The sequence below is a fragment of the Amaranthus tricolor genome, chromosome 7 (assembly GCF_026212465.1).
Source record: "Amaranthus tricolor cultivar Red isolate AtriRed21 chromosome 7, ASM2621246v1, whole genome shotgun sequence".
NCBI classification, from domain to species: Eukaryota; Viridiplantae; Streptophyta; class Magnoliopsida; order Caryophyllales; family Amaranthaceae; genus Amaranthus; species Amaranthus tricolor.
The window spans coordinates 4957371-4980286 of NC_080053.1; the positions used below are offsets into that span (position 1 = coordinate 4957371).

Below are 22916 nucleotides of genomic sequence, written 5' to 3' on the forward strand. Positions count from 1 at the left end.
TCAAGGGTATATCAATGGGGAAAAGTTTATTCATCCACTCTTTGAAATCTTCCATACTCTGTGTACTACTCCTCTGGTTTGATCTATCATTTTTTTCATAATACCTCATTAAATTCACCCATGATTAACGACGACATATTTATGCTTTTCATTATTTTTCCGGATTGATCAAACATTTCTTTTCTAGCTACTCTGTCATTGAATGCATAGATGATTCCTATGCACCAGTCGACGGTTTTTCAATAATCATCATTTCTTCAAGTAGACATCATCTTTCACCTCTATGCATTTTTCTTGTTTGAAATACTGTAACATCGTAAACCATCTGGATACCCCCTCCATTGTTCTTAGCTGGAAGGTTTTGACCCTAATTATAATTATCATTTCCTCATAATCTTTTGATCCCTCTATTATAGCTCTTTTTATGTTTAGTTTCACCTAGAGCCATTATGATAATCCTATTTATGTCAATTAACTTCCTAATTATTGAAGACATTTCCTCCTTACCTAGTCCTCTAATGTTCTAGCAAGATAAACTCATTGAATCAAGGAGTACACACCAGTAAACTTACTAAATCCGTCAGAAGGTTGCCTCATCCATTGCCATGAGTCTTCTAGATCTTCTAAGCTCGGTAATAACACCTCATCCATAAATTTTTGAATTCACCCACTAGTGACTTTTCCAACCCTTTTTTTGTTTCTGGATTTCCATCAAGTTTTACTATGTTCTAGATTGGTACCAAAGCATTATCTTGCATTTTCTTTATGTGATTTTTTTCCATTAACGACATTACTATATCTACGTTCATCTCTAAGGGATAGTCTTCACTGATGTCTCTTCAACTTCCTACCTACTGCATTAGGGTGTTGATGTGTTTTCACCTTTTATCCACCTCTATTGTATCGGGACCATGAGACTCCGATCTTCTAGCCCTTTACATTCAAGTAATCCAAGTTTCTGATAGCATGTTCAACTTCCTTCTTCTAACAAAATCAAATTTACCCACAACATTTTTTCTATGGTTGTGTGAAATGAAGGTATCCACCAACTTCCCTTCAGGTTTGAAGCTTTGACGCAACTATGAGTTTGTCATGTTTTTTGACAAGTTATCAAAGAATAGGGATGTGATTCCTACATTTAGGTGTGTGTTGGAGAATGGTGGTTCTCGAAGCCCACACCTTCAGGGTAGGTTGGTTTTCCTCCGATGACCAAGCTACTAACCAAAGGGCTATTGCCTGAACGAACGCCTAAGATGGTTATTCATCTTCCATGGATGCAAGGAGAGTTCAAAGGGAGGGAGATTCTACTCATTCCAGACTCTCTCTCACTAGTTGTGCACTTTTCTTTCTTCTACTCTATTTTTTGAGAGATATTAGAGTTAAAAAGGAACTTATTTTAGGAATTTAAAATGAAGGATTTTGACAACCTTAAGTGCTTCCTTAGTATTGAGGTTCTAAGATCAAAATAAACAATCTTTATCAGTTGGAAGAAATACATTATAGATCGTCATACTGATACAGACTTGATCGATTGCAAACCAGTTGAAATACGTATTCTACCTAATCATGGGCCATACATTATTGAAGAGCAACTTTAGCTAACAAGGGAGCAACTATTAGAAAATGGTTGGAAAACTCATCTACCTGTCTTACACCAGACCAAGCATTGCCTATGCTATAGAAGTAATCAATATATTCATGCACTTTTCACCAATACTACACATGGGAGCAACTATAAGAACAATAAGGTACCTCAAAGGAACTAGTGGAAGGGGCATTTTATATAAGGAAAACAATAAAGTTGATATTTTGGCTTATACATATGCAGATTGGGAAGGTGACAGAGATGGGAGAAAATTTACTTCAAGATACTTTACCTTTGTTGGTGGCAACTCAGTGTCATGAAAGAACAAAAAAACATAAATTAGTTGTCTTGTCAAGTGAAGAAAGAGAATTTAGGAGAATCGCTAAAGGAGTAACATAATTTCTACAGCTCCGAAAGTTGATGAATGAAATTGAATTTCCTCAAACAAAGGCATGTCGACTTTATTGTGATAACAAGGCGAAAATCGTCATTTCTATACATTGGGAGATTATTTTGTCATATAATTTATTTTTCTTTTGTTTGATCCTAATTATGAATGATATTTGTAACTCTAGCTAGGTTTAAAATGTTGTATAGAATATTCAATTGTTCCCTAATGAAGTAATAATACAAGAAGTATTCAGAAATCCTATATTTTGTTTGTTTTTTCATGGATCATAATAACAAGAGAAAAAGTATCTTGTATTATTACGCATTTAAATATGCAGTTCGAGTAGTCTTATTACCTTAAAATTCCTTAACACAAAAGAAGAAGAAGACACATAACATGATGTACTTTCTTTAGAATCCACTTATAAATTTAATATAAAAGTAATCAAATATCAGATGTGGACGTAAAATTAGCAGCTACAGAAACAAGTATGTCGAAAAGCTCAGAGGGCGTGGAAAGCATGGGAGAATGATCACTATCAATTGTATATACTTGAGATGGTCTCCAGAAAAGCACCATTAAATCCTGCCTTCTTGGTCTTAACAAATTGTCTTGCAAAGTCTTGACATAAACTCGTGGCACATTTTTTAGATTCCTTGGAAATGGAGCATTTATGAAAGATCTAAAAGGGCTGGGCTTCAATAGCATTCCTGCTAGAGTCGAGTCCTGACATGAATTTAATAAACAATTAATTTTTCAATTAACTCAATTCATATAGCTTTAAGCTAACAACTGTAGCTAGTCGCGTCATATATTATAGTATGATTTATCATGTTTCCTCACTTAGGGACAGATATAAGACTCAAATAACTCAAAAAGAGCATGATCGATATAATAATAATAAAATAAGGAAAAATTACCAGAATTGATATAATCTTTTGGTTATTTCCCTATAATAATACCAACTTTCGATTAACTATAAATAATACCAACTTAGGGGTATTTTCCTAGAATATTCCTAAGATGCTAAAATTCAAACTATAAGAGATTATATGACAAAAAAATTGGTAAATTAGTTAATAAATTAAATTTGTATTGTTCTTGGAAAAAATCCATATAGGTTGGTATTGTTTATGGTTAATCAAAAATTGGTATTATTGCAGGGAAATTACCAAAGTTGTATTATTGAAGATAATTTTTCCATAAAATAATTATTTTTTTTGTTGATGTAAGTGCCCTCACTTGGAGTATGGGAGTTAACTGGATCCGCCTATGCCCTCACACAAAAGTAATCTCTTGTAAAAATATGAATGTAATGCAAATCCTCATTATACTTGCACTTAATATTCTACTTGAAATTGAAATTAAGGGGCGAAGGAAGAAAATATGAAAAGATTTAGTATGCTCATACTACCTCCAAAGGACTTAGGTTGTACAAAAGCTCACGTTGAACTTCTTTCCTGAACATGCAACTGGTAGGTAAACGGCTTCCTTCTTTTTCAAAGAAACACTCCATATTACTGTTAAATATCGACAAAGCATCATGTGTTTCTTGCTCCTGTAAGTACATGAGTGCAAAATGTCTTAAATAAATTACATAATACTCTTTTTATTTGAATCTAATTTTGCACACAAAATTTTATATATATATATATATTGGGTTATCATATCCATTTATTGGATTCCATCTATTCATATATTGGGTTTTAAAGTCTCTCATCATGTGTCAGTTCTGTTAATGCAGTCAATGGTATCAAATTTATCACTATTTCAAATCCACACCAAATGTAAAGATCCCTCGGAGAAGGTTATATCAAACAACGATGTAATAGAGGGAAAAACTTCAATGTTAGATTTTCTTTATAATGATCGTGAGTTTTTCTATATAGAAATTTGTTTAATTAAAATTGTTATGTTTTTGATTGATTATTACTCTGTCGTTGATATCAAATGACATAAATTATTACGTTCCTTTAAAAAAAAAAAAGTTTATCATTTTTCATGATTCCTACAATCATCCATTATACAGTACACTGTAGTGTAGTACAAGCTAATTCAAACATCTTTCTTTTTTTTTTCTTTCTTCACCTTCTCATTAAATTCCATTTTATAGTACTATTTGTTTGATTCTATCTCTTTCTTATATTTAAAAAAATAAATAATTCAAACATTCTATGATTTAGAATCTGCTTCTACCTTTTAAGTTCACATTCTTAGCTTGTATCTAACCCTAATTTTAGTTTGCCTTTTCAAATGGAACATCGAGTTTTAATGAAATCTATTGAGTATCAACATTCAACTTCGAGTACATTTTGGGGTGATTATTGGTGTGGATAAAGACAATTTTTCAACTTCGATGATATTTCTACGATCAAGCAAATTTCTAAAAATTAATAAACAAACTATATATATAAATTAGAAATTAAAAATATAAATTAATCTTTTATAGTAGAAAATAAAAAAGTTAAAATATAAAAATATTGGCCAACAAGTCCTTACATTTTTAATATTTTTTCCGAAAGGCCATGGATTCCGTAACATAGCAGCAGCAACATACACAGCTGCCCCAATTTTTTCGGGGAAATTGTCAATGGCATCTGTAATACTGAATCCTCCAAAGCTATGTCCAACCAAAATTACCTAATTTAACAAGTATTTTAAAAAAACTAAAATTAAAAATCAGGTTATTCAATAATCAGTAGAATATAAAAGTTTGTATGTTGTGATAACCAACTGTTTTTATGATAGAAGCTCCAAAAGTTTGTATGTTGTAAAATCTATTGTTGTACAAGTGTTGTTGTATTGTAGACCAATGATAAATTTATCGTGGTTATATTGATGATTTAAAACTAATGTATTTATCATGTGTAGTACACTACAAATTATTAGGTTGAATTTCATCAATTATATTCACTCGGACGAACTTTAAACTTAGTTTTTGATAACCTAATTGTTTTCTAATGTGTTTTTTAATTTAAAAGATTAATACCTCTCCTATTATTCATACGTACTTGCCTTATTTTCTTTTTGGTATTATTCATTACTCACTCTTAATTCGTATTTTATTCCTTATGTATAAGTTACAATATAGTCAAGTGAAATTTTGTTTTATTCATTTCAATGGAAAGATTATTAATAAAAAAATTTTATAATTTTTAATTAAACACAATTAAAGATATTAATTAAGAATTAAAATGTTGCATTGATAAATATTAAAAATAGAATGACACAAGTCGATTGAATAGGAAGAAGTATAAAGTTAAAACTAAAAAATAAATTAAATTAACCTAACCCAGAAATAAAACTGAAAACTAAAGGAAAAATTGATATTGTAAAAATTTTAAAATATTGAATAAATAGAATAAAAATTAATTTTAAAATTAATTTTAAATTAAAATTAAACATATACGTTATTAAAATAATAAAATTAACAATTTAAAAATAATTTAAATTAAAGAATAATAAAAATTTATTAATAACTAAATTAAGAATAAAATATTGTAAATTTTTTTTTTTCTAAATTAATTTAAATAAAAGTAAATCAAATCAATGAATAAACAAATACAATAGAAAAATAAATTTAAAAGATATGCCACGGATAAGGTCATGGTTACGCCAATACGTACCCACATGTATAACCAAGTCAGCAAGTGATCTTATGTTTAGGTCACCAATACGTAAAACACGAATTATTGCGAGCCACAGGTTTCTTTCGAAAAACATGTTAAGTTATATGTTGTATGAAAATAGTTCTAGCACAAGCTTCCTGAAAGCTAACCTTTTCACCATCAGGTAGGCTGGCTAAAAGATCATGAAGTGGTTGAGTGTATTCTTGGAAAGTAGAGAGAGTATTAGCGTCAGCTGGATCAATCCCGGCACTTCGGAGGTCTGGACAGCTGACTTTAAACCCGGATTTTTCGAGTAGAGCTCTGATTTTAAACCAACACCATCCTCCATGTGAGGCACCATGAACAAGCACAAAGTGTGCTGGCGATGTCAATCCAGATTCATCAGTCAGCATAGTAGCACTAATAGTATTAAGAAGGACAAGGAACAGAACGAATGTAAACAACTTGAAGGGTGTGATATGGGCAGCCATTTCTATTAATGTTACTAGAAGGTTATAGTAGTAATGTACTTGGTGTATGGTGTAGCAAATAGCTGGTTATTTAAGCTACTGAGTTGCTAAATATCTTAATGCAATTGGACAAATAAACTGACTCAAATTCACGGGAATACCTCACGATAAAGATAAGACTTATCGAAATCAATTTCAATTACTTGTATTTTACTTTGATTAGGACTGTATTTTAGCACACATTTCATATTTTCTTTTTATCTTTATCACAACTTACACGTGAAAGAATGATTTGGTTTGAACGGTAGTCTTTCTCATTAGGAGTAATGATCATATATACAAAAATACAAGCTATATTTTAGGAAACTAAATATTTACCTAATATTCTACACAATCATATTGATTATACAAAATATTCTAATAATCAAAAGATATTATTCTAACACACCCCCGCAGTCAAATCGGGGGTTGACAGACGCTGAAACTGGAACGAAAATCATCAAATAATACTTGAGGAAGACCTTTGGTGAAAATGTCAGCGATCTGATAACGAGTTGGAACATGAAGCACCCGAACATCACCACGTTTAACTTTTTCACGAACAAAGTGAATGTCGATCTCAATGTGTTTAGTGCGCTGGTGATGCACTGGATTACTAGCCAAATAGACGGCACTAACATTGTCCCAATAAACAAGAGTAGTTGTAGTAATAGGACAGTGAAGCTCAAGAAGTAAATTGTGGATCCAACAAGTTTCAGAAACAGCATTAGCAACACAACGATATTCAGCCTCAGCACTAGATTTGGAAACAGTAGGCTGTCGTTTAGCGGACCAAGAAATTAAATTATCACCCAGAAAAACACGGTAACCAGAAGTAGAGCGGCGAGTGTCAGGACATCCACCCCAATCAGCATCGGTATAGGACAAAAGAGTCGAAAGATTAGAACGATACAACTGCAGACCATAGTGAATAGTACCTTTGACATAGCGAAGAATGCAGTGAATAGCAGTCATATGTTCAAATCTAGGATCATACATATAAAGGCAAACCTGCTGAACAACATATGAAATATCTGGGCGGGTGAAAGTAAGATACTGCAAAGCACCAGCCAGACTACGATACAATGTAGGATCATCACAAGAAGAACCAGCATTAGCGCAAAGTTTGCCGAAGGTAGCAAAATGTTTACATTGAGACATGCCAACCTTTTCAAGAATTTCAGAGGCATACCGCTGTTGAGAGAGAAAGAGGCCCGTAGATGTACGATTAACAGCAATACCCAAAAAATAATTAAGAGGACCCAAATCCTTCATAGCAAACTCATAGCTAAATTTAGACATAAGAGACTCACGGAGTAAATCAGAAGAAGCCGTAAGAATAATATCATGCACATATAACAACAGATAAGCAATATCAGGACCATGACAGTTAACAAAAAGAGAATTATCAAAGATGCTGTTAGAAAAACCAATAGTAGTCGCAAAAGTGGCAAACCGGTGGTACCAAGCACGAGGAGCCTGTTTGAGACAATAAAGAGATTTACGAAGAAGACAAACATGATCAGGACGAGTAGGAACACGAAAACCCAGAGGTTGATGCATGTAAACAGTCTCAGTCAAGTGACCATGAAGAAAAGCATTCTTAACATCTAGTTGATGAATAGACCAAGACCGAGAAAGGGCAATACTTAAAACAATGCGAATAGAGGCAGGTTTCACAACCGGACTAAAAGTTTCATCACAGTCAATGCCTTCCCTTTGAGATTTACCATCACCAACAAGACACGTTTTATAGCGCTCAAAAGAACCATCGGACTTAGTATTGACACAAAATACCCACAAAGACCAAATGATATTAGCATTAGGAGGACGAGGTACCAGATCCAAAGTGTGATTCTCAATTAAGGCATCAAATTCCTCTTGCAAAGCTAACTTCCAGTTCGGGTCACGAAGGGCATAAAGGGGAGATTTGGGTAAAGAGGAAAAAGAAATAGATAAAGCTTGGGAGTAGTATTTGGGATTAGGTTTGAAAATACCATGTTTACTACGCGTAACCATGTCGGGTGGTGAGGATGGAAAGTTGGGATTGGAAGAGGAAGAGGAAGACTGAGGTTGGTAATGGACTGGGCTGCGTGAGGCAGGCCCAGTAGAGGTAGGTTGGTGAAAGGGAGAAGAGGTAGAGAAGGAAACAGGGGGCTGGAGTGTAGCTGGGCTGGGAGCAGCTTGAGGCCCAGTAGAGAGTATATGCGGACAGGGAGAGGTAGGGGTTGCTGTTGGGCCCAAAAAATGGTCAGGCCCAGCGGATGGTATAGGCTGGGAAGGGGTAGTGGCTGTTGGGCTTAGATTAGATGCAGGCTCAGTTAGAGGCAAAGGCTGGGTAGAGGAGTGTGTTTAGGCTATTTTGAGCAAACGAATGGGTATAATATCATCTAAGAATTGGTAGTTGCGGGGAGACGGTGAAGGAGATTGAGAAAAAGGAAAAGTGGCATCATCAATAGAACATGTTGAGAGATAATTATTTTACGGGATGAGAGATCATAGCACTTGTAACCTCTATGAGAAGATGGGTATCCCAAAAAAATACATGGAGCGGAACGTGGGTGGAGTTTGTGAATAGTAGTATAGGGAAAGAGAGGGAAACATAAACACCCAAAAACCCGTAGATGAGCATAGGTAGGAGACTTACGATAAAGAAGGTGAGTGGGAGTAAGATTGCCAAGAAGTTTAGAAGGGAGAATATTAAGGAGATAAGTAGCCGTGTTTAAGGCGTGAGGCCAAAAGACGGAGGAAGGGAAGCATGACACAAAAGAGTACGAATTATGTTATTGATGGAGTGGATTTTGCGTTAAACAGGGGGAATGCATGGAGTTAATAAACTTGTACATATTCTTTGGGTGAACGGAAATCATTATGTTCAGCTTTTAATGAACGATGATTCATCTCCACTGCCGCCAGTCCAGCAAAATTGGAGAGCAGCAGCTAACAATTCATGTAGAGATTTTGAGAGACAGTATCGCAACAGGATATCACTTTGGAATAAACTGTGCGGCGTACAACGACCACAACATAATAACACCGCCGAAGATGCAGTCAATTTAGATACTCCATAGTACAATGTTGTGTAGTTATTGTGTTGATTGTATTTATTGTACTGATTGGACTTAGTGTTTTCATTTTATTAATTGTATTCATTGTAGTAATTGTATTCATAGTACTCATTTCATAATTAAGTTCGTGAATAAATATGTTAGTGAATCAAATGCAACGCGTAATAATAAAATCAATTATAGCCGTGTAGAAATACAAACATAAATGTCTATGAAGGGTTGTGCCCTCTAAACTCTTGCCTTCGGCAAACAATTCTCTAAGTTCATCCAAATACAAATCAGCAGCCTGTCTTTCCCTGGGCATCATATTAACAACAGCTGGCATCCTGAGCAATGGCGCGAGTCGAGTTGGAAATTCAGCTGCAAACTGTACAAACAAAACAATGGTATTACCAAAAAATTAGTCAACAATTTCTATAATGACACATAAAAATGAAACAGATAAATAGAAAAACTAACGTATTCAACTCTGTTATCTGCTGCACCAGTAGTAGGTTCTTCACCGGGGATGAGAAATGTGTGGGAAGACACTCTAAACCAGTTGATATACTCGGGGACAGCCTCTGATGGAACAAATGCTTGACGTAGTGCCTGATCACCAACGTGGGCACAATAGGGGAACCTACTCCATATCTCCGTGTACATAGACGGAGAAGCGAATGTCACTTAATAGGAACCTTGTGCTGGTCGCAAATCTTGGGTAGGTCTCAACGGAGGGGGGAAATAGCTTGTACAAAACCAAGCTATCTGACTGTCCTCTCAGGCAAATACACCTTCACGACATCAAAACAGGTGATACCCCGACATAGGCGGTACGTAGGTGCTCGTTCAATAAAGCCCTAGGAGAAGTCATGTACAGAGTCCATTCCACCTGCTTACAAAGAAAATTAACATAAACAACATAATATAAAATTAAAATAATTAGTATAACGATGTGTGAGGTCATGTACAAAACATGTGTCTCTGTCATGGAGTCCAGTATACTCCTACAGTCTCTCAGTCTGCTCAGCTCATGAATTGGCTTCTGGGGGGACCACATCTCCGCCCTAGTCTTGTTAGGCATATCAGCTTGACAAGGATGGGGGCGAAAGGATGCGAAGTACTCGTAAATCCATGTCTGCAACAGTGTCAGACAACCAGCAATAGTCTTGCACCTAACCCTTGTCGCCATAGCCATTTGGCGATACATGTTAGCCAGTGTCACTGCACCCCAAGCAATCTCATCCTGATCAGCAGTCACAGCAAGTATAGGGTGAGACCGCATCCCAACTCTAATCTTATCCACCAGCAGCGTGGAACCCACTATAGCCATGTAATACGCAGTAGTCTGAGTCTCCAGAGACTGAGAACGGTGGCATAGCTGCAATATTTCACCAACGTTAATGCTCCCGCTACTGAAGTACCCCTTCTTATGTAGCTCCGACATTGGCTCCCCAAACAGACTGGCCAGGTCAAGCTTTCAGTCACCATCACCAGGTTCAGCGGGAAGTGAACCATCAATGCCAACTCCTAAAATGCGTTGCACGTCGTGCAACATTATGGTCATCTCCCCCCATTGGTATCAGGTTGCCACCTCTCCACAAAGGCAGTAATAAGAGCACTCTCAATGTGCTGGTGCATTATGTACGGCAGACGACCTAGAAGAGTGGTAGGTAACACCCCATACAGCTCATCAGACATGTCCTGCAGTCTGATGATCGCCTCCAACGTCCTCTTCCTAGGGCGACAATAAAAAATCGGAGGCGTGCGCTCCGATCCCTCAAATATAACCTTCGCTACGTGCCCACCGTAGCTGGGTATCAAACTGCTGTCAACAGGGCCCCCGGGCTGGGGTGATGTGATCAACCAGTCCATGTCCGCGAACTGTGAGCACCTCCTCCTCCGTCGAGCCGCTTCCTCAACCTGGCTGACTCCTGCGTGATCAGAAGTGTCAGCCGTGCTATGCCCTCTACTCCTAAACTGACCGGCATGCCCTTTGACGAGCGTCCTACGCAGGCTAGTCTAGCGCTCAAAGCGACTACGCACATGGTCTAGGGTACTCGAACGTTGGGCCTGACTATGTCTGGTCGTCTGTTCCTGCTTGGCTCGCCTTGCAGAACCCGTAACACCCCTCTCATGGGGATTCCCTCTCAGTAAACTCGGCCTAGAACTATTGTCGCTTAATAACACTCCAAAAAAGCCTTTTCCTTTTCCCTGATTTTCAGCCATTTACTACAATTTTCATAATTTAATAAACTATTAATAAAAAATTAAAAGCATAAAAAAATACATTAAGTTATATTCATTTTAATTACACTTACAATATTAATTTAATAAACACTTACAATCATATAAATTATTAACTAAAATAATTCACACATATAAACAAATAAACAATTATTATATTAATAAATAATTAAACAACTAAAATTTAATTAACAACTAAAATAAAATTTTATTAACAACTAAATTTTAATTACTATATTATTATTATATTAAAAAATATTTAAACATTTAAACAAATTATTTAAATTCAAAACTAATTATTATAATAATATTATCATAATATAATAATATATTAAAATAAAATAATTTATTACAACATTTATTAAATAATAATAACTTAAAAAATAAATTAAATAAACAAAAGGAATTTCAAAATTCAAAAAAATAAATAAATAAAGAAATTACAAGTCGTACAAAAAGTGCGACTGAACGTAGGAGGAGTTGCACATAAAGTGCGACTGTTCCTAGGTTCACTCGCACTTTTTCTGCGACTCGTAATTTTTTTTTTTTTAATTTTGAATTACATTAAAATAGAAATTATCTCGAGTTTTTGTTAACGACTCCTCCTAGGTTCAGTCGCACTTTAGCTCCGATTAATTTTATGTGTAAATTTTGTGTTTTTTGAAGTGATAAAAGTGTTATTGAATGAGTTTGAAGTGTTTTATAAAAGTTTTAAAATTTTTAAATTCAAGAGCATTTTTGTCATTTTATTAAATTAATTTAAAATAAGAGTGACGATAAAATGAAAAATATGGCGAAAAATAAGAATTGGGTATTGAAAATTTTCCAACGACATGTCTACTATATTTTTTTGTGCGCACTTATATAAGTTATAATTGAGTACAACATAAAAATGGATGAAGTACGACATTAAATATTATTAGATCATATAATTCTGATGACAAGGCTTATTACTCCTTGAGTGGATTACGGAAGGTATTAATTTCTTCAATTAAATTCTTTGATTTGGTTATGGAGTATCTCCTTCACTCCTGATTATTGTTAACAAAGTGAGGGTTTCTATTATTATCTTTATGAAACAAGGGGTTCATGACTTCATCTATACATGCATCATAACAAAGATTATTTTATTTTATTACAGTATGTTTAACATTCCCCCGCAAACTTAGGGTGGTGTCCAACATTCCAAGCTTGGGTAAAAGAGTTTGAAGTTTTGTTGATGGAATGATCTTGGTCAAGGCATCCGCAAGTTGCTCGTGAGTTGGATCAGACCCTCCAAGACTTTTTCCCGAGTGAAGTGGCAGTCGATTTTAATGTGTTTGGTCCGTTGGTGAAGCACGGGATTTTGAGCTATCTGTAAAGCAGACTGATTATCACACTCCAAAGCAACAGGTCGAAGATTAGTAATACCCAACTCCTCAATATGAGGGACCAACCATGTAATTTCTGAAGCCACAGCAGCCATTGCTCGGTATTGACCTTCAGAAGATGATTTTGATACGGTGTGCTGCTTCTTGGATTTCCAGCTAACGGGGGAGTTACCAAGAAGGATAAGATAGCCTGTGACGGACTTTCTAGTGTCCATACAAGCCCCCCAATCAGAGTCGAAGTAGGCATGTAGTCGTATCTGATCAGAACCTTTTATAATAATTCCTTGACCGGATGTATGGGTGATGTAGCTTAATGTGTGCTGAAGGGCCTGTTGGTGTGCTTCGCTTGGATTCTGCATGTATTGGCTCAGAGCCTGCACAGTGAAAGCTAAAGCCGGTCTCGTGTGTGTCAAGAAATTCAACTTCCCAACGAGATACCTGCAATCAGTTGGATTAGTAAGTAAAGGAGAATCATGAGTATACAATTTCAGATTTAAAGGGAGAAGAGTGGCAGCCTTGTGAAAGGTGGTTATGCCACAGTCCCGAAAAAACTCTTTAGTGAACTTACTTTGAGTGAGAACAATGCCATCAGGGGTGTAGGAAACCTGAAGGCCAAGAAAGTAATGTAATGGACCTAAGTCTTTTATGCTAAAAATACGATGCAAATGAGATTTTAAAGATTGTATATTAGCTTTGTTATTACCTGTAAGGATTATATCATCAACATAAATTGCAGCAATAGTGAAGCATGTAGGTGTCTTTTTAATAAAAACAGAAGAGTCATATTAGATTGAACAAAATCTTGATGAAACATTTCAGTAGTGAGTCTAGCAAACCACTGACAAGAGGCTTGTTTTAAGCCATAGAGAGACTTTTTTAGCCTGTAAACAAGATTAGGAGAGGCATGGAGACCATCTGGTATAGTCATGTATACCTCTTCACATAAGTCACCATGTAGAAAAGCATTATTAATGTCTAATTGAAAAAAAGGCCAATGGCGATGAGCTGCTAGTGCAAAATACGTCGAACAGTAGTCATTTTGGTTGTAGCCCTTAGCAACAAGTTGGCTTTATGTCGTTCTAACAATCCATCAGACCTTAGTTTTACTTTATACACCCATTTAGATTCAATAGGTTTCTTATTAGGAGAAAGGGGAGCAAACTCCCATGTGTTATTACTAGCAAGAGCATCAAGTTCGCGTTGCATCGCAAGCTGCCAAACAGGGTGTTTTTGACCGCCTCAGCATACGAAGAGGGTTCATGCCATGTACATGTATTAGTTATGTGGAATTTGGACTTGGCAGGAATTTCATTAAAAGTAACAATATTGCAAGATTTTCGAAATTCATAAAGATAATCAGAAAGATAAGGAGGAGGTCTATGGGTTCTTGTGGAACGCCTTGGAGGAGTGTTAGTAATAGTATCATGTGAACAAATATCAAGGTCAGAACCTTGGGGATGGTGCATGCTAATAGAATCAGAAGTATGAGGAGTAGTATTATCATGTGAACAAATGTTAGAAGTATTGGAATTATGCAAAATAGTGGGAAGAGGAGTGATGGGGACAAAGCGAGGAGACGAGTTAGTAGGAGAGGGTAATGGAGTTGTAGCATGTGACGAAGTGTTAGACATGTTAACAGGAATAGAAGTGGTACGTTGGGACATTTTAGGAGATGGAGGATTAATTTCATTAACATGTTGTGGGTTGTCATTGTTAAGAGTATTGTTGGAAAAAGGAAAAGTGAGAAAGGGGTGTGGGTAGTCGTGTAGAGTAGTAGGGTAATGTAGGGTGTAGCTTGGTATTGAAGAAGTGGGAATATAGAGAATAGCAAAAGGTGAATCATGATTCTTGATATTATGGTATGGAAAATATTGTTCTTTAAAAGTAACATCTCTAGAGATAGGGTTTTTTTTGTTCTTATATTAAAGACCTTGTAACCCTTTGGAGCATAGAGATATCCTAAAAAGAAATTCCAAGGTTAAGTCATAGGGTCAAATTTAGTTCTTCCTTACTTTAATGTAGAGACATAACAAAGACAACCATAGGCTCGGAGGTAGGAATTGTTAGAGGCATGGCCAAATAATTTTTCATAAGGACTAATATTACCTAAAACAGTTAAAGGTAACCTATTAATAAGATAAGCAGCACATAAAACGAAATCACCCCAAAAAGAATAAGGTAAATTAGATTGAAACGAAAGAGCACAAGTGGTGTCAAGTAAGTGTTTGTGTTTGCATTCAACCACGCCGTTTTGTTGTGGTGTCTCACTACAACTACGTTGATGAATTATGCCTCTACGATGATAAATGTGTAAGATGTCGCCCGCACATAACTCTTTGGCATTATCGGTGCAGACAATTTTAACATTAGTGAGAAACTGAGTATGAACATAAGTAAAGAATTGATCTAGAATAGCAACACATTATTCTTATTTTTCATTAGGTAAATCCAAGTAACTTTAGTGTAGTCATGAACAATACCAAGAAACAAAGTACAATTATTATAAGTGGGATGTGAATAAGGACCCCAAGTATCAATGTGTAGCAACTCAAAAGCAAATGTTGTCTATGTGGAACTGGTATCAAAGTTGCGTCTGTGTTGGCGTGCAGCTGGGCAGATGGTACAAAAATATTGTTGTTTAACATGACTAACATTAATTTCTGGATAAAAAATCTTAATTTATTAAATAAAACTAAATTAAAATGAAATTATGGGACATACAAAACATCTTTAAGAATTATTCCATTGGATAATCTTATATCTCCAATTTTAGTGATAAGAAATTTACTACCATCAGGAATAGTTATATGATGATTATAGTTGGAAACATCTTTGCATTTCAGAAAAAAATGAAAGGTTATTGCACATATGGTCAATCGCCGCACTGTCAACGTTCCAAACATATGTAGAAATCTGACAAAGTTGACACATACCTGCTAGTTAGGCGTAGGAATCATTATCAAGGCATTCTACATGTTGTTTATCAACAATAACATTTGTCTTTCCAAAGAAATTTAAAAGATTACTAAATTGTTCATGAGAAAGACCAAAAGAACTACCATCTTCAGAAGAAGAATGACAATTGGTAGAGGCAGCAGCAGCATGAATAGTAGAATAAGAATGTTTGGAATGACCATTGATTTCACAATGATCACAAAAATAAGATGGTCTTTTAGAATTGAAACTAGATTTATGTTTGACATGAGGTTTAGAAAGGACACCATGATTGTTGTATTTTCGTCTCGCCACTCCAAAATCCATGGGTTCGCCTATGACATTCTTCTTGGAGTAACATCCTATAAACATCCTGAATACTAGGTAGATCCGGTAACATGAGTAAAGTGGTACGAACTTGACTATATTGTTTGTCCAACTTCATGAGAAAGTGCATGATATGTTGATCTTGTTGGATCTTGAAAAATTAGTTTGAGGGATGCAATTGCAAACTACTAAAGGGGATAAATCATCAAGTTCATCCCAAATAGCCTTGACCCTAGTGAAATAAGTGGCCAAAGACATGTCCGGTTCTTGAAAAGTATTAAGAAGTTTTTCTTGCAAATAATTGATTTGAGAAGGGGATGTTTTTTCAAATTGGCCTTCAAGATCGAGCCGTATTTCAAGAGCGATCTTGAAGTACATAATACTCTTTGCCACATATCTATCCCAAGGATGAGATTAACCAGTCGATAACCATATTGTTGCAGCGTTGCCACGCGTGATCATCAAAAGAATTTACAGGCGGCAGAGACAAAGTGCCATCAATGAAACCAATTTTTTTCTTAGCATTTAAAACAATTACCATGGACCGTTTTCAGTCAGTAAATCCAGTACCATCAAAGACAGTAGATACAAGTTTGAGAGCAGTAGAATCTGAAGGATGATGATAATAGCAACTAGTGGGGTTTTGAGTTTGGTCGAACATAGAGGTGGAATCAAATGAACCATTTTATCCAGAAGCATCCAAAACATTAGGAATGGAGGCATCCATGATTAAAGCATAGAAAGAAAGAGAGGAAAGAAAACGAAGAAAAAAAAGAGGGGTTCAAGAAAACAAATGTAGAAACAATGGATTTAGGAATGAGAGATAGGATAACATCCTGCATCTGATACCATGTTATAATAAGATTAGACAAAAATAATTCCAAAAAAGCTTCAAGTATGAAATTTCTTTAGCAAAACAAAGGTGAGGTATTGGGTATTTTCAAAGATTGAATGACCATAATAGAGAAGAAGTTTAAGAGTAGCAATGAGTCATTGAAGACCAACAATGCACTTGAGTTAGTTGTGTAGGGGTTTCTCAAGATATGCTCTAAGGAAGGTATTGTGAGACATTCTACAAGTTTAGGCAGGCCTCAACAAAATGGATGAGCCGAAAGGATGAACAAGACATTCATGGAGAGCGGTAGATGTGTAAAACACCCCAAGATTTTTAATGACGTAATTATTTAAAATTTTAATAACTTTTGAAAACTTTATAATTATATTAAATTATTATATAATTTGTTTTAATAAATTTATTTCATATACAAATTTAAATTTCAATATATATATATATATAGTTACGATTTCTAAAATAAAGAGGTTCAAATCAAATTATTATTTTATTAAAATGTGTGAGCACACAAAGGTGAGTTTCTTAGTTGGGTCTCGCAAGAAAAGGAATCTAGGTAAATAAATAAATAAATAAGTAAATAAATAAAATAAAAAGGATGGGTAAGGATTTTAAGTGAGATACCCCTTGCCCTCACATTCAAAACACTGCTCACCTCCATACCCAAAGTGGTGTTCATTGTAGCAATAGCTAGACCTGAGTTTGATGCAAACATGGAATGCCTATTTGATGTGAAGATTGTTATATGGCCTTAACTAGAAGAGCACAATTCCAAAAGGACTTCCATCAATAAAGAATGAGGTACAATTGAGATTACAGCTAAGCATTCAATAACAAGGTATTTAATAAGTCTGGCGATATAACACAAATCTTTTAAGCAATCAGGGGCAAGTGACTAGTAGAGGGTATGAAGTGTATCGGATTCAGCAAGATAATTTAAGGGCACACATCAACCCAAATGATGCAGAGTTCATCTAAGTGACAAATACATATAGGTTTAGTATGAACAAATAATCTCAACCTGCCCGATCTTGACTCAAATGTGCTTGATTTAGGGTTCTTCAACATAATACAATCACTTCAGCACAAAAAATTATATAGATGATCTAGATCCATTATTAAAAGTTGGTAAGGATCCTTATGATGAGTATGTGTTAGAGCAAGCACCAAATCATCCTCATGCGTTGATCAGGGTACGACGAAGAACAAGTGTGTGGCGCATAAAGGATGCATTGATCAAGGAAAAGTGAATGGTTAAGCGAGCTTGGATAGGTCGAGTGAATAGTCGAGCTGTGCATCAGTGAAGTCCAATAGGTTCTGGAACTTGGCTCGACCGGTCGAGCAATGAAGGCTCGGTCGAGCGAGCTTCAATCACGTACACAGAACTTCTTTTGTTTTGCGGGCTGTTTTGTTTGGGGTTTAAGGGCTTCTAGCTAGGGTTTTCTAATAAGTTAGAGACTATATAAGGGAGCCTTAGAACCCCATTAGACATGATGAGAGGGATGCTAATATACTAGTGAGAGTTAGGGTTAGAATACCAAAAGAGCTTTCTCCTTCATTGTATTAGTTTATGGGTGATCTCCATTGTTGAATGGAATCACTATCTTAAGAGCATGTTCTCAAGTGTGTTTGGTTAGTCATTAATGTATTGTTGAATAGATTAATGAAAGTAATCAAATTTTGAGGGGGAGTATCATTAGATACCTCATAAATACATTGGTGTTGTTGTTTCTTGTTTTTATTTTTTGTGCTATGTTTTTCTACTCATAGTTCTACCATTGTTGGGTCCGAGCCATTCTCTTTCAGAATGAACCCATAAAAAATTGCATTTAAATTAGTTGCAATTGCAATATGTTATGCTTTACATTTTGAAATTTAAGGGTGTAAATGGTTACTGAAATCCACATATAGGCAAAGCAAAGCATGATAGGTTGGTCAATTACCATATGAAATCATTTTTGCTCAAAAACTTTTGGATGAATCAAATGACTATTGAAATGAAGGGATGCTTCAATTTGTTCAAAGATAATAAAACTTTAGTGATATTTTCGGGTAGATAAAATTGTTATTTTTTGGTATGTTATATTTTGGAGTAAACGACTTATGTAGGGGAAAGATATGTACTTTTTGGAGTAAAGGTATGTATTTTTTTGGGGTAGATAATGTAAGTATGGGAAAGGCACTGAATCTTTAACAGTAAGGGTATGTAAATTTTTTGTAGCGATTCTTCCCAACTTGAAGATGTACTTATAAACCTGTTCAGTGATGAATAATCCACAAACAATAAATGCATAGTGAAACCAAAAAATTCTTTGAAAAACTAAGCACATTAAGGTCTAAAGATTCAATCTTTAATCCTAACAACACCCAAGAGCAATGGTAGGAGTTTTCTATGCAATGAAACAAACACTTCCATAAACTAGTAATGAAAAACAATAAGAAACAAAGCAATAAACAAAGACACAAAGATTTATGAGGTTTACCCAATGTGGGCTACGTTTTCGATGGTGGTTAGCTTGCTTATATTATGTGAATAATCAATGGAGTTCTCAAGAACTCATAAAATGGAGTATTACACTTGGAGAAGAAGAATAGAGAAGGGTTTGTGTTTAGCTTAGGGTTAGAATCATCTTAGAAATGTGTGTAGAGACTCCTATTTATACGAGAAGTCATATACAAGTGATGGGGCAAAAGCCCATAATAAACAGTCCGCAATAACTTATTGCGTAAGAAAATAAAGTTATCTGCTGCACCTCACTCGACCGGTCGAGCAAAACAAGATTTGATCGAGCGGCTTGGATTTTGGACGATCAAAAGATCAAAAGGTCCCTTATTTGGCTGGAACTCGCTTGACTGGTCGAGCCAAGTTGAGCTTGGTCGAGCGAGCTGTTCCTGGGTTGAGCAAATTGATCAAAAAGCTACTGATTTCCATGTAACAGCAGTAGCAAACATGGGCAGCAGTAGAAATCTTTCAATGTACTTCCTCATCATCTACACACCTTCAAGTAGACCCATACACCATGATCAAGCAAGCAAGCATTAAGCTCCACTCATGGTGCACTCAAGTCACACCAAAACTCCAACAATCTCCTACCCAGATGATGAAATTTAAACACTAAAAAAATTCAAAACCACAAAAATGAAAGCCCTAAAAAACAAAAACCGTTAAAAATTGATTTTTAGGATGATGGTTAGGGTTCATGCAAATTCTGGTGGCGAACTTGCTAATGATACTTTGTTTTGTGCTCAATTAGTTGTAGTAATCTGATAATCTGTTTTTGATGTGGTAAATTTAAATAAGTATAGTAGCTAAATATAGGGTAATATAGTACTTTTAGAGTTTTTTTTTTTGTTAAAAATTAAAAATATAACAACTAATAAAATAATTCCAATTGAAGAAAGTATAACAACCATTAAAAAATAAAAAAAAGTATAATTTTTTTTTGATTTTAACATTAAGCTCATTATTTATATCATTGTTACACATCATTTAAAATTTTTACAAAGTTTTACACAATATTATGACTATGGATGCAAACGGGGCGGGGCGGGGCGGGTATTGGCGTTACCATCCCCATCCCCATCTGGTAAATCAATCCCCATTTGGTAAATCAATCCCCGCGGCGGGTATAATTTTTTTCCCCGTCCCCGCCCCGATGGGTTTGTACCTAATACCATCCCCATCCCCATCCCCATCTGGGTATCCATCCCCGTCTAATACCCATTTTACCCGCCCCACTACCCGTCAAATCCCCGCTTAATACCCATCTGTGTCACATATTTATTTTCAAATCCCCATCTAATCATCACTTAATATCGCCTACCTCTACACAACTCGTAATGAATATAAACAAATTTTATTGAGAAAAAAGGATAAAAGATAGAAAAAACATGATTATAAACCTTACTCTAAAAAACATGATCTTAGACCTTAAAAGAAATATAAAAACGGGGTTTTTAAAGTTTTTAAAAACATTTTAAAATAATTCAAGGTTTTCAGAAATTTGAAAAATAATTTAGGGTATTCCAATTCTCAAAATTTGTACATTTCGTGAGGCGGGGCGGGGATGGGGTGGGTATCACCTAAAACTCATCCTCATCCCCATCCCCGCGGTGGGTATGAATTTTATACCTGTACCCGCCCCATGACCCATCAAACCGGGACCCATCCCCGCCCCGATGGGGCGGGGATGGGGCGGGGATGGGGCGGGTCTCCTATTAGACCCGCCCCGCCTGCATCCCTAATTACGACATAAACTTGCAAATTAACAAGTCAGATTAAAATTTATTTTTCTTATATATTATCGTTGATTAGCTTACGTTTCGACAAAATGCTAAAAATGAAATTCAAACTCGTATAAACCATACTTATCCTATTCATATATATGGTGAAGGAGAGTAGTGGATATAATACAAATACTTCAAGCACACATATCATCACTACAACCAATACAAGTATTAAGTTCCAAGCTATAGTTATTACAAGTATAACTAATTATAAAATCTAAAAAAAGTTATAGCCAAGTGTACATTTTTAAACATCAAGAACTAAATTTTGCTGCAATTTTAACAAGTAAACCTAAGAGTTGAGAAGGGTTTGAAAACATAGGGCAATGATCACTATCAATACTATAAACATCTGATGGCGGCCATCTCTTGATCATTGAGTCTTGCTGCTCCAGTGTAATGACATTGTCATGCAACGTCTTAATGTAAACTCGTGGTACTTTGTCGATGTCCTTACCTCCTTCGAACACCATCCCCTTTAAAGCTCTGATTGGGCATGGTCTCAAAAGCATTGATGCTAATGAGATATCCTGTCTCAAAAATTAATTTGTTACATAAGGTCTCAAAGTAAATATATCTTTCAACCAGTCAATTTAGGCTAATAGAGTAGTGTTTTTTTAAGGAAAAAAAAGTGTCAGAAAGTATCTAATAAATTTTTTTTTCCTCAAAGTACCTAATAAAAAAAGTTTCGTAAAAAAAATACCTAACAAAATTTTTTTTTTCCAAAGAGTAACAATTAACATTTTCCTTCAATTGACCGTCAAATATAACGGTTGACTGATCAAAATCTAAAATTATTCTTCCTCATCTTAAATTTCTTTTCCAATTCAATTTTCTCACTATCTTCTTGCTCTACTTTTTACTCAAAATCGAAATTAAATTGGAAAAGAGATTGAAGATGAGGAAGAAGAATTTTTGATTTTGACCAGTCAATCGTTATATTTGACGGTCAACTAAAGGAAAACGTTACTTGGTACTCTTTAGAAAAGAAAAAATTTTATTAAATAATTTTTTGACAAAATTTTTTTTATTACGTACTTTTTGAAAAATTTTCTTTTTATTTGGTACTTTCTAACAATTTTTGCTTTTTTAAAGTAAAGATATCAAACGAATGTATTAGATTGAGGTTTTAAAATGGAAATATCACTCATTGCTCCCTCACAACATACCGCACACCTTCTCCCTCAGTCACGTCTTCCAAGCCAAGAACACAACCATTTTCACTATATGATCTCCTCAACCAACACTCCTCCCAATAGTCAAAGATGCGCCACTTATTATCACTAGTCACAATCGCACATCGACGACCTGACCTCAGTGTTAAGGACATTGATATCTCATAATCTGGGTTTTTATTACCTCTCACGGGTTTTTTTTTTTTTCTGTCTTTATTATTAATTGATATTCATCTGCTTGCTTCCGCACAACAGTAAGTCAGCTTTTCCACTTCTCTTATCATGTCTACTTCTACTAAACAAATGATTCCTATTAATCTAGAAAATGGCCCTTCCTTTTCCCTTGTCACTTTTCCTAACTCTCTCAAACTTACCTCTACAAATTACATTGGCTGAAAAACACAAATTGAAGCACTTTTCCTTGGCTTAGACCTAGACAAATTTATAGATGGGTCTTATCCTACACCTCCAAACACCATTACTACAGAAAATAGCTTTACTCCTAATCTCGACTATATCCAATGGTATCGACAAGATCGATTGCTTTTCAGTGCCATTGTTGGTGCTTTCTCTACTTCCATTATTC

The 22916-nt window shown here is 35.3% G+C and overlaps 3 protein-coding genes across 3 annotated transcripts in view; all 3 read right to left on the reverse strand.

Annotated features, from left to right (window-relative positions):
• Window positions 1-2267: 2267 nt before the first annotated feature.
• Window positions 2268-6154, reverse strand: LOC130818894 (methylesterase 17-like). Its single transcript, XM_057685146.1, has 4 exons — window positions 5755-6154; window positions 4476-4616; window positions 3391-3534; window positions 2268-2702 (listed from the first exon to the last, which is right to left on the reverse strand). The coding sequence occupies exons 1-4, from the start codon at window positions 6073-6075 to the stop codon at window positions 2421-2423; spliced, it is 888 nt and encodes a 295-aa protein (XP_057541129.1). The 5' UTR covers window positions 6076-6154; the 3' UTR covers window positions 2268-2420.
• Window positions 6155-6510: 356 nt separating this feature from the next.
• On the reverse strand, window positions 6511-7656 carry LOC130818411 (uncharacterized mitochondrial protein AtMg00810-like). The gene has a single exon (XM_057684581.1). The coding sequence runs from the start codon at window positions 7654-7656 to the stop codon at window positions 6511-6513; it is 1146 nt and encodes a 381-aa protein (XP_057540564.1).
• A 13513-nt stretch (window positions 7657-21169) lies between these two features.
• The window catches only part of LOC130818895 (methylesterase 17-like), an 18358-nt gene continuing 16611 nt past the window's right edge, over window positions 21170-22916 (reverse strand). The window contains exon 4 of the mRNA XM_057685147.1: window positions 21170-21685. Coding sequence (XP_057541130.1) covers window positions 21410-21685 — 276 coding nt within the window. The 3' untranslated portion in view covers window positions 21170-21409. The remainder of the gene's footprint in view (window positions 21686-22916) is intronic.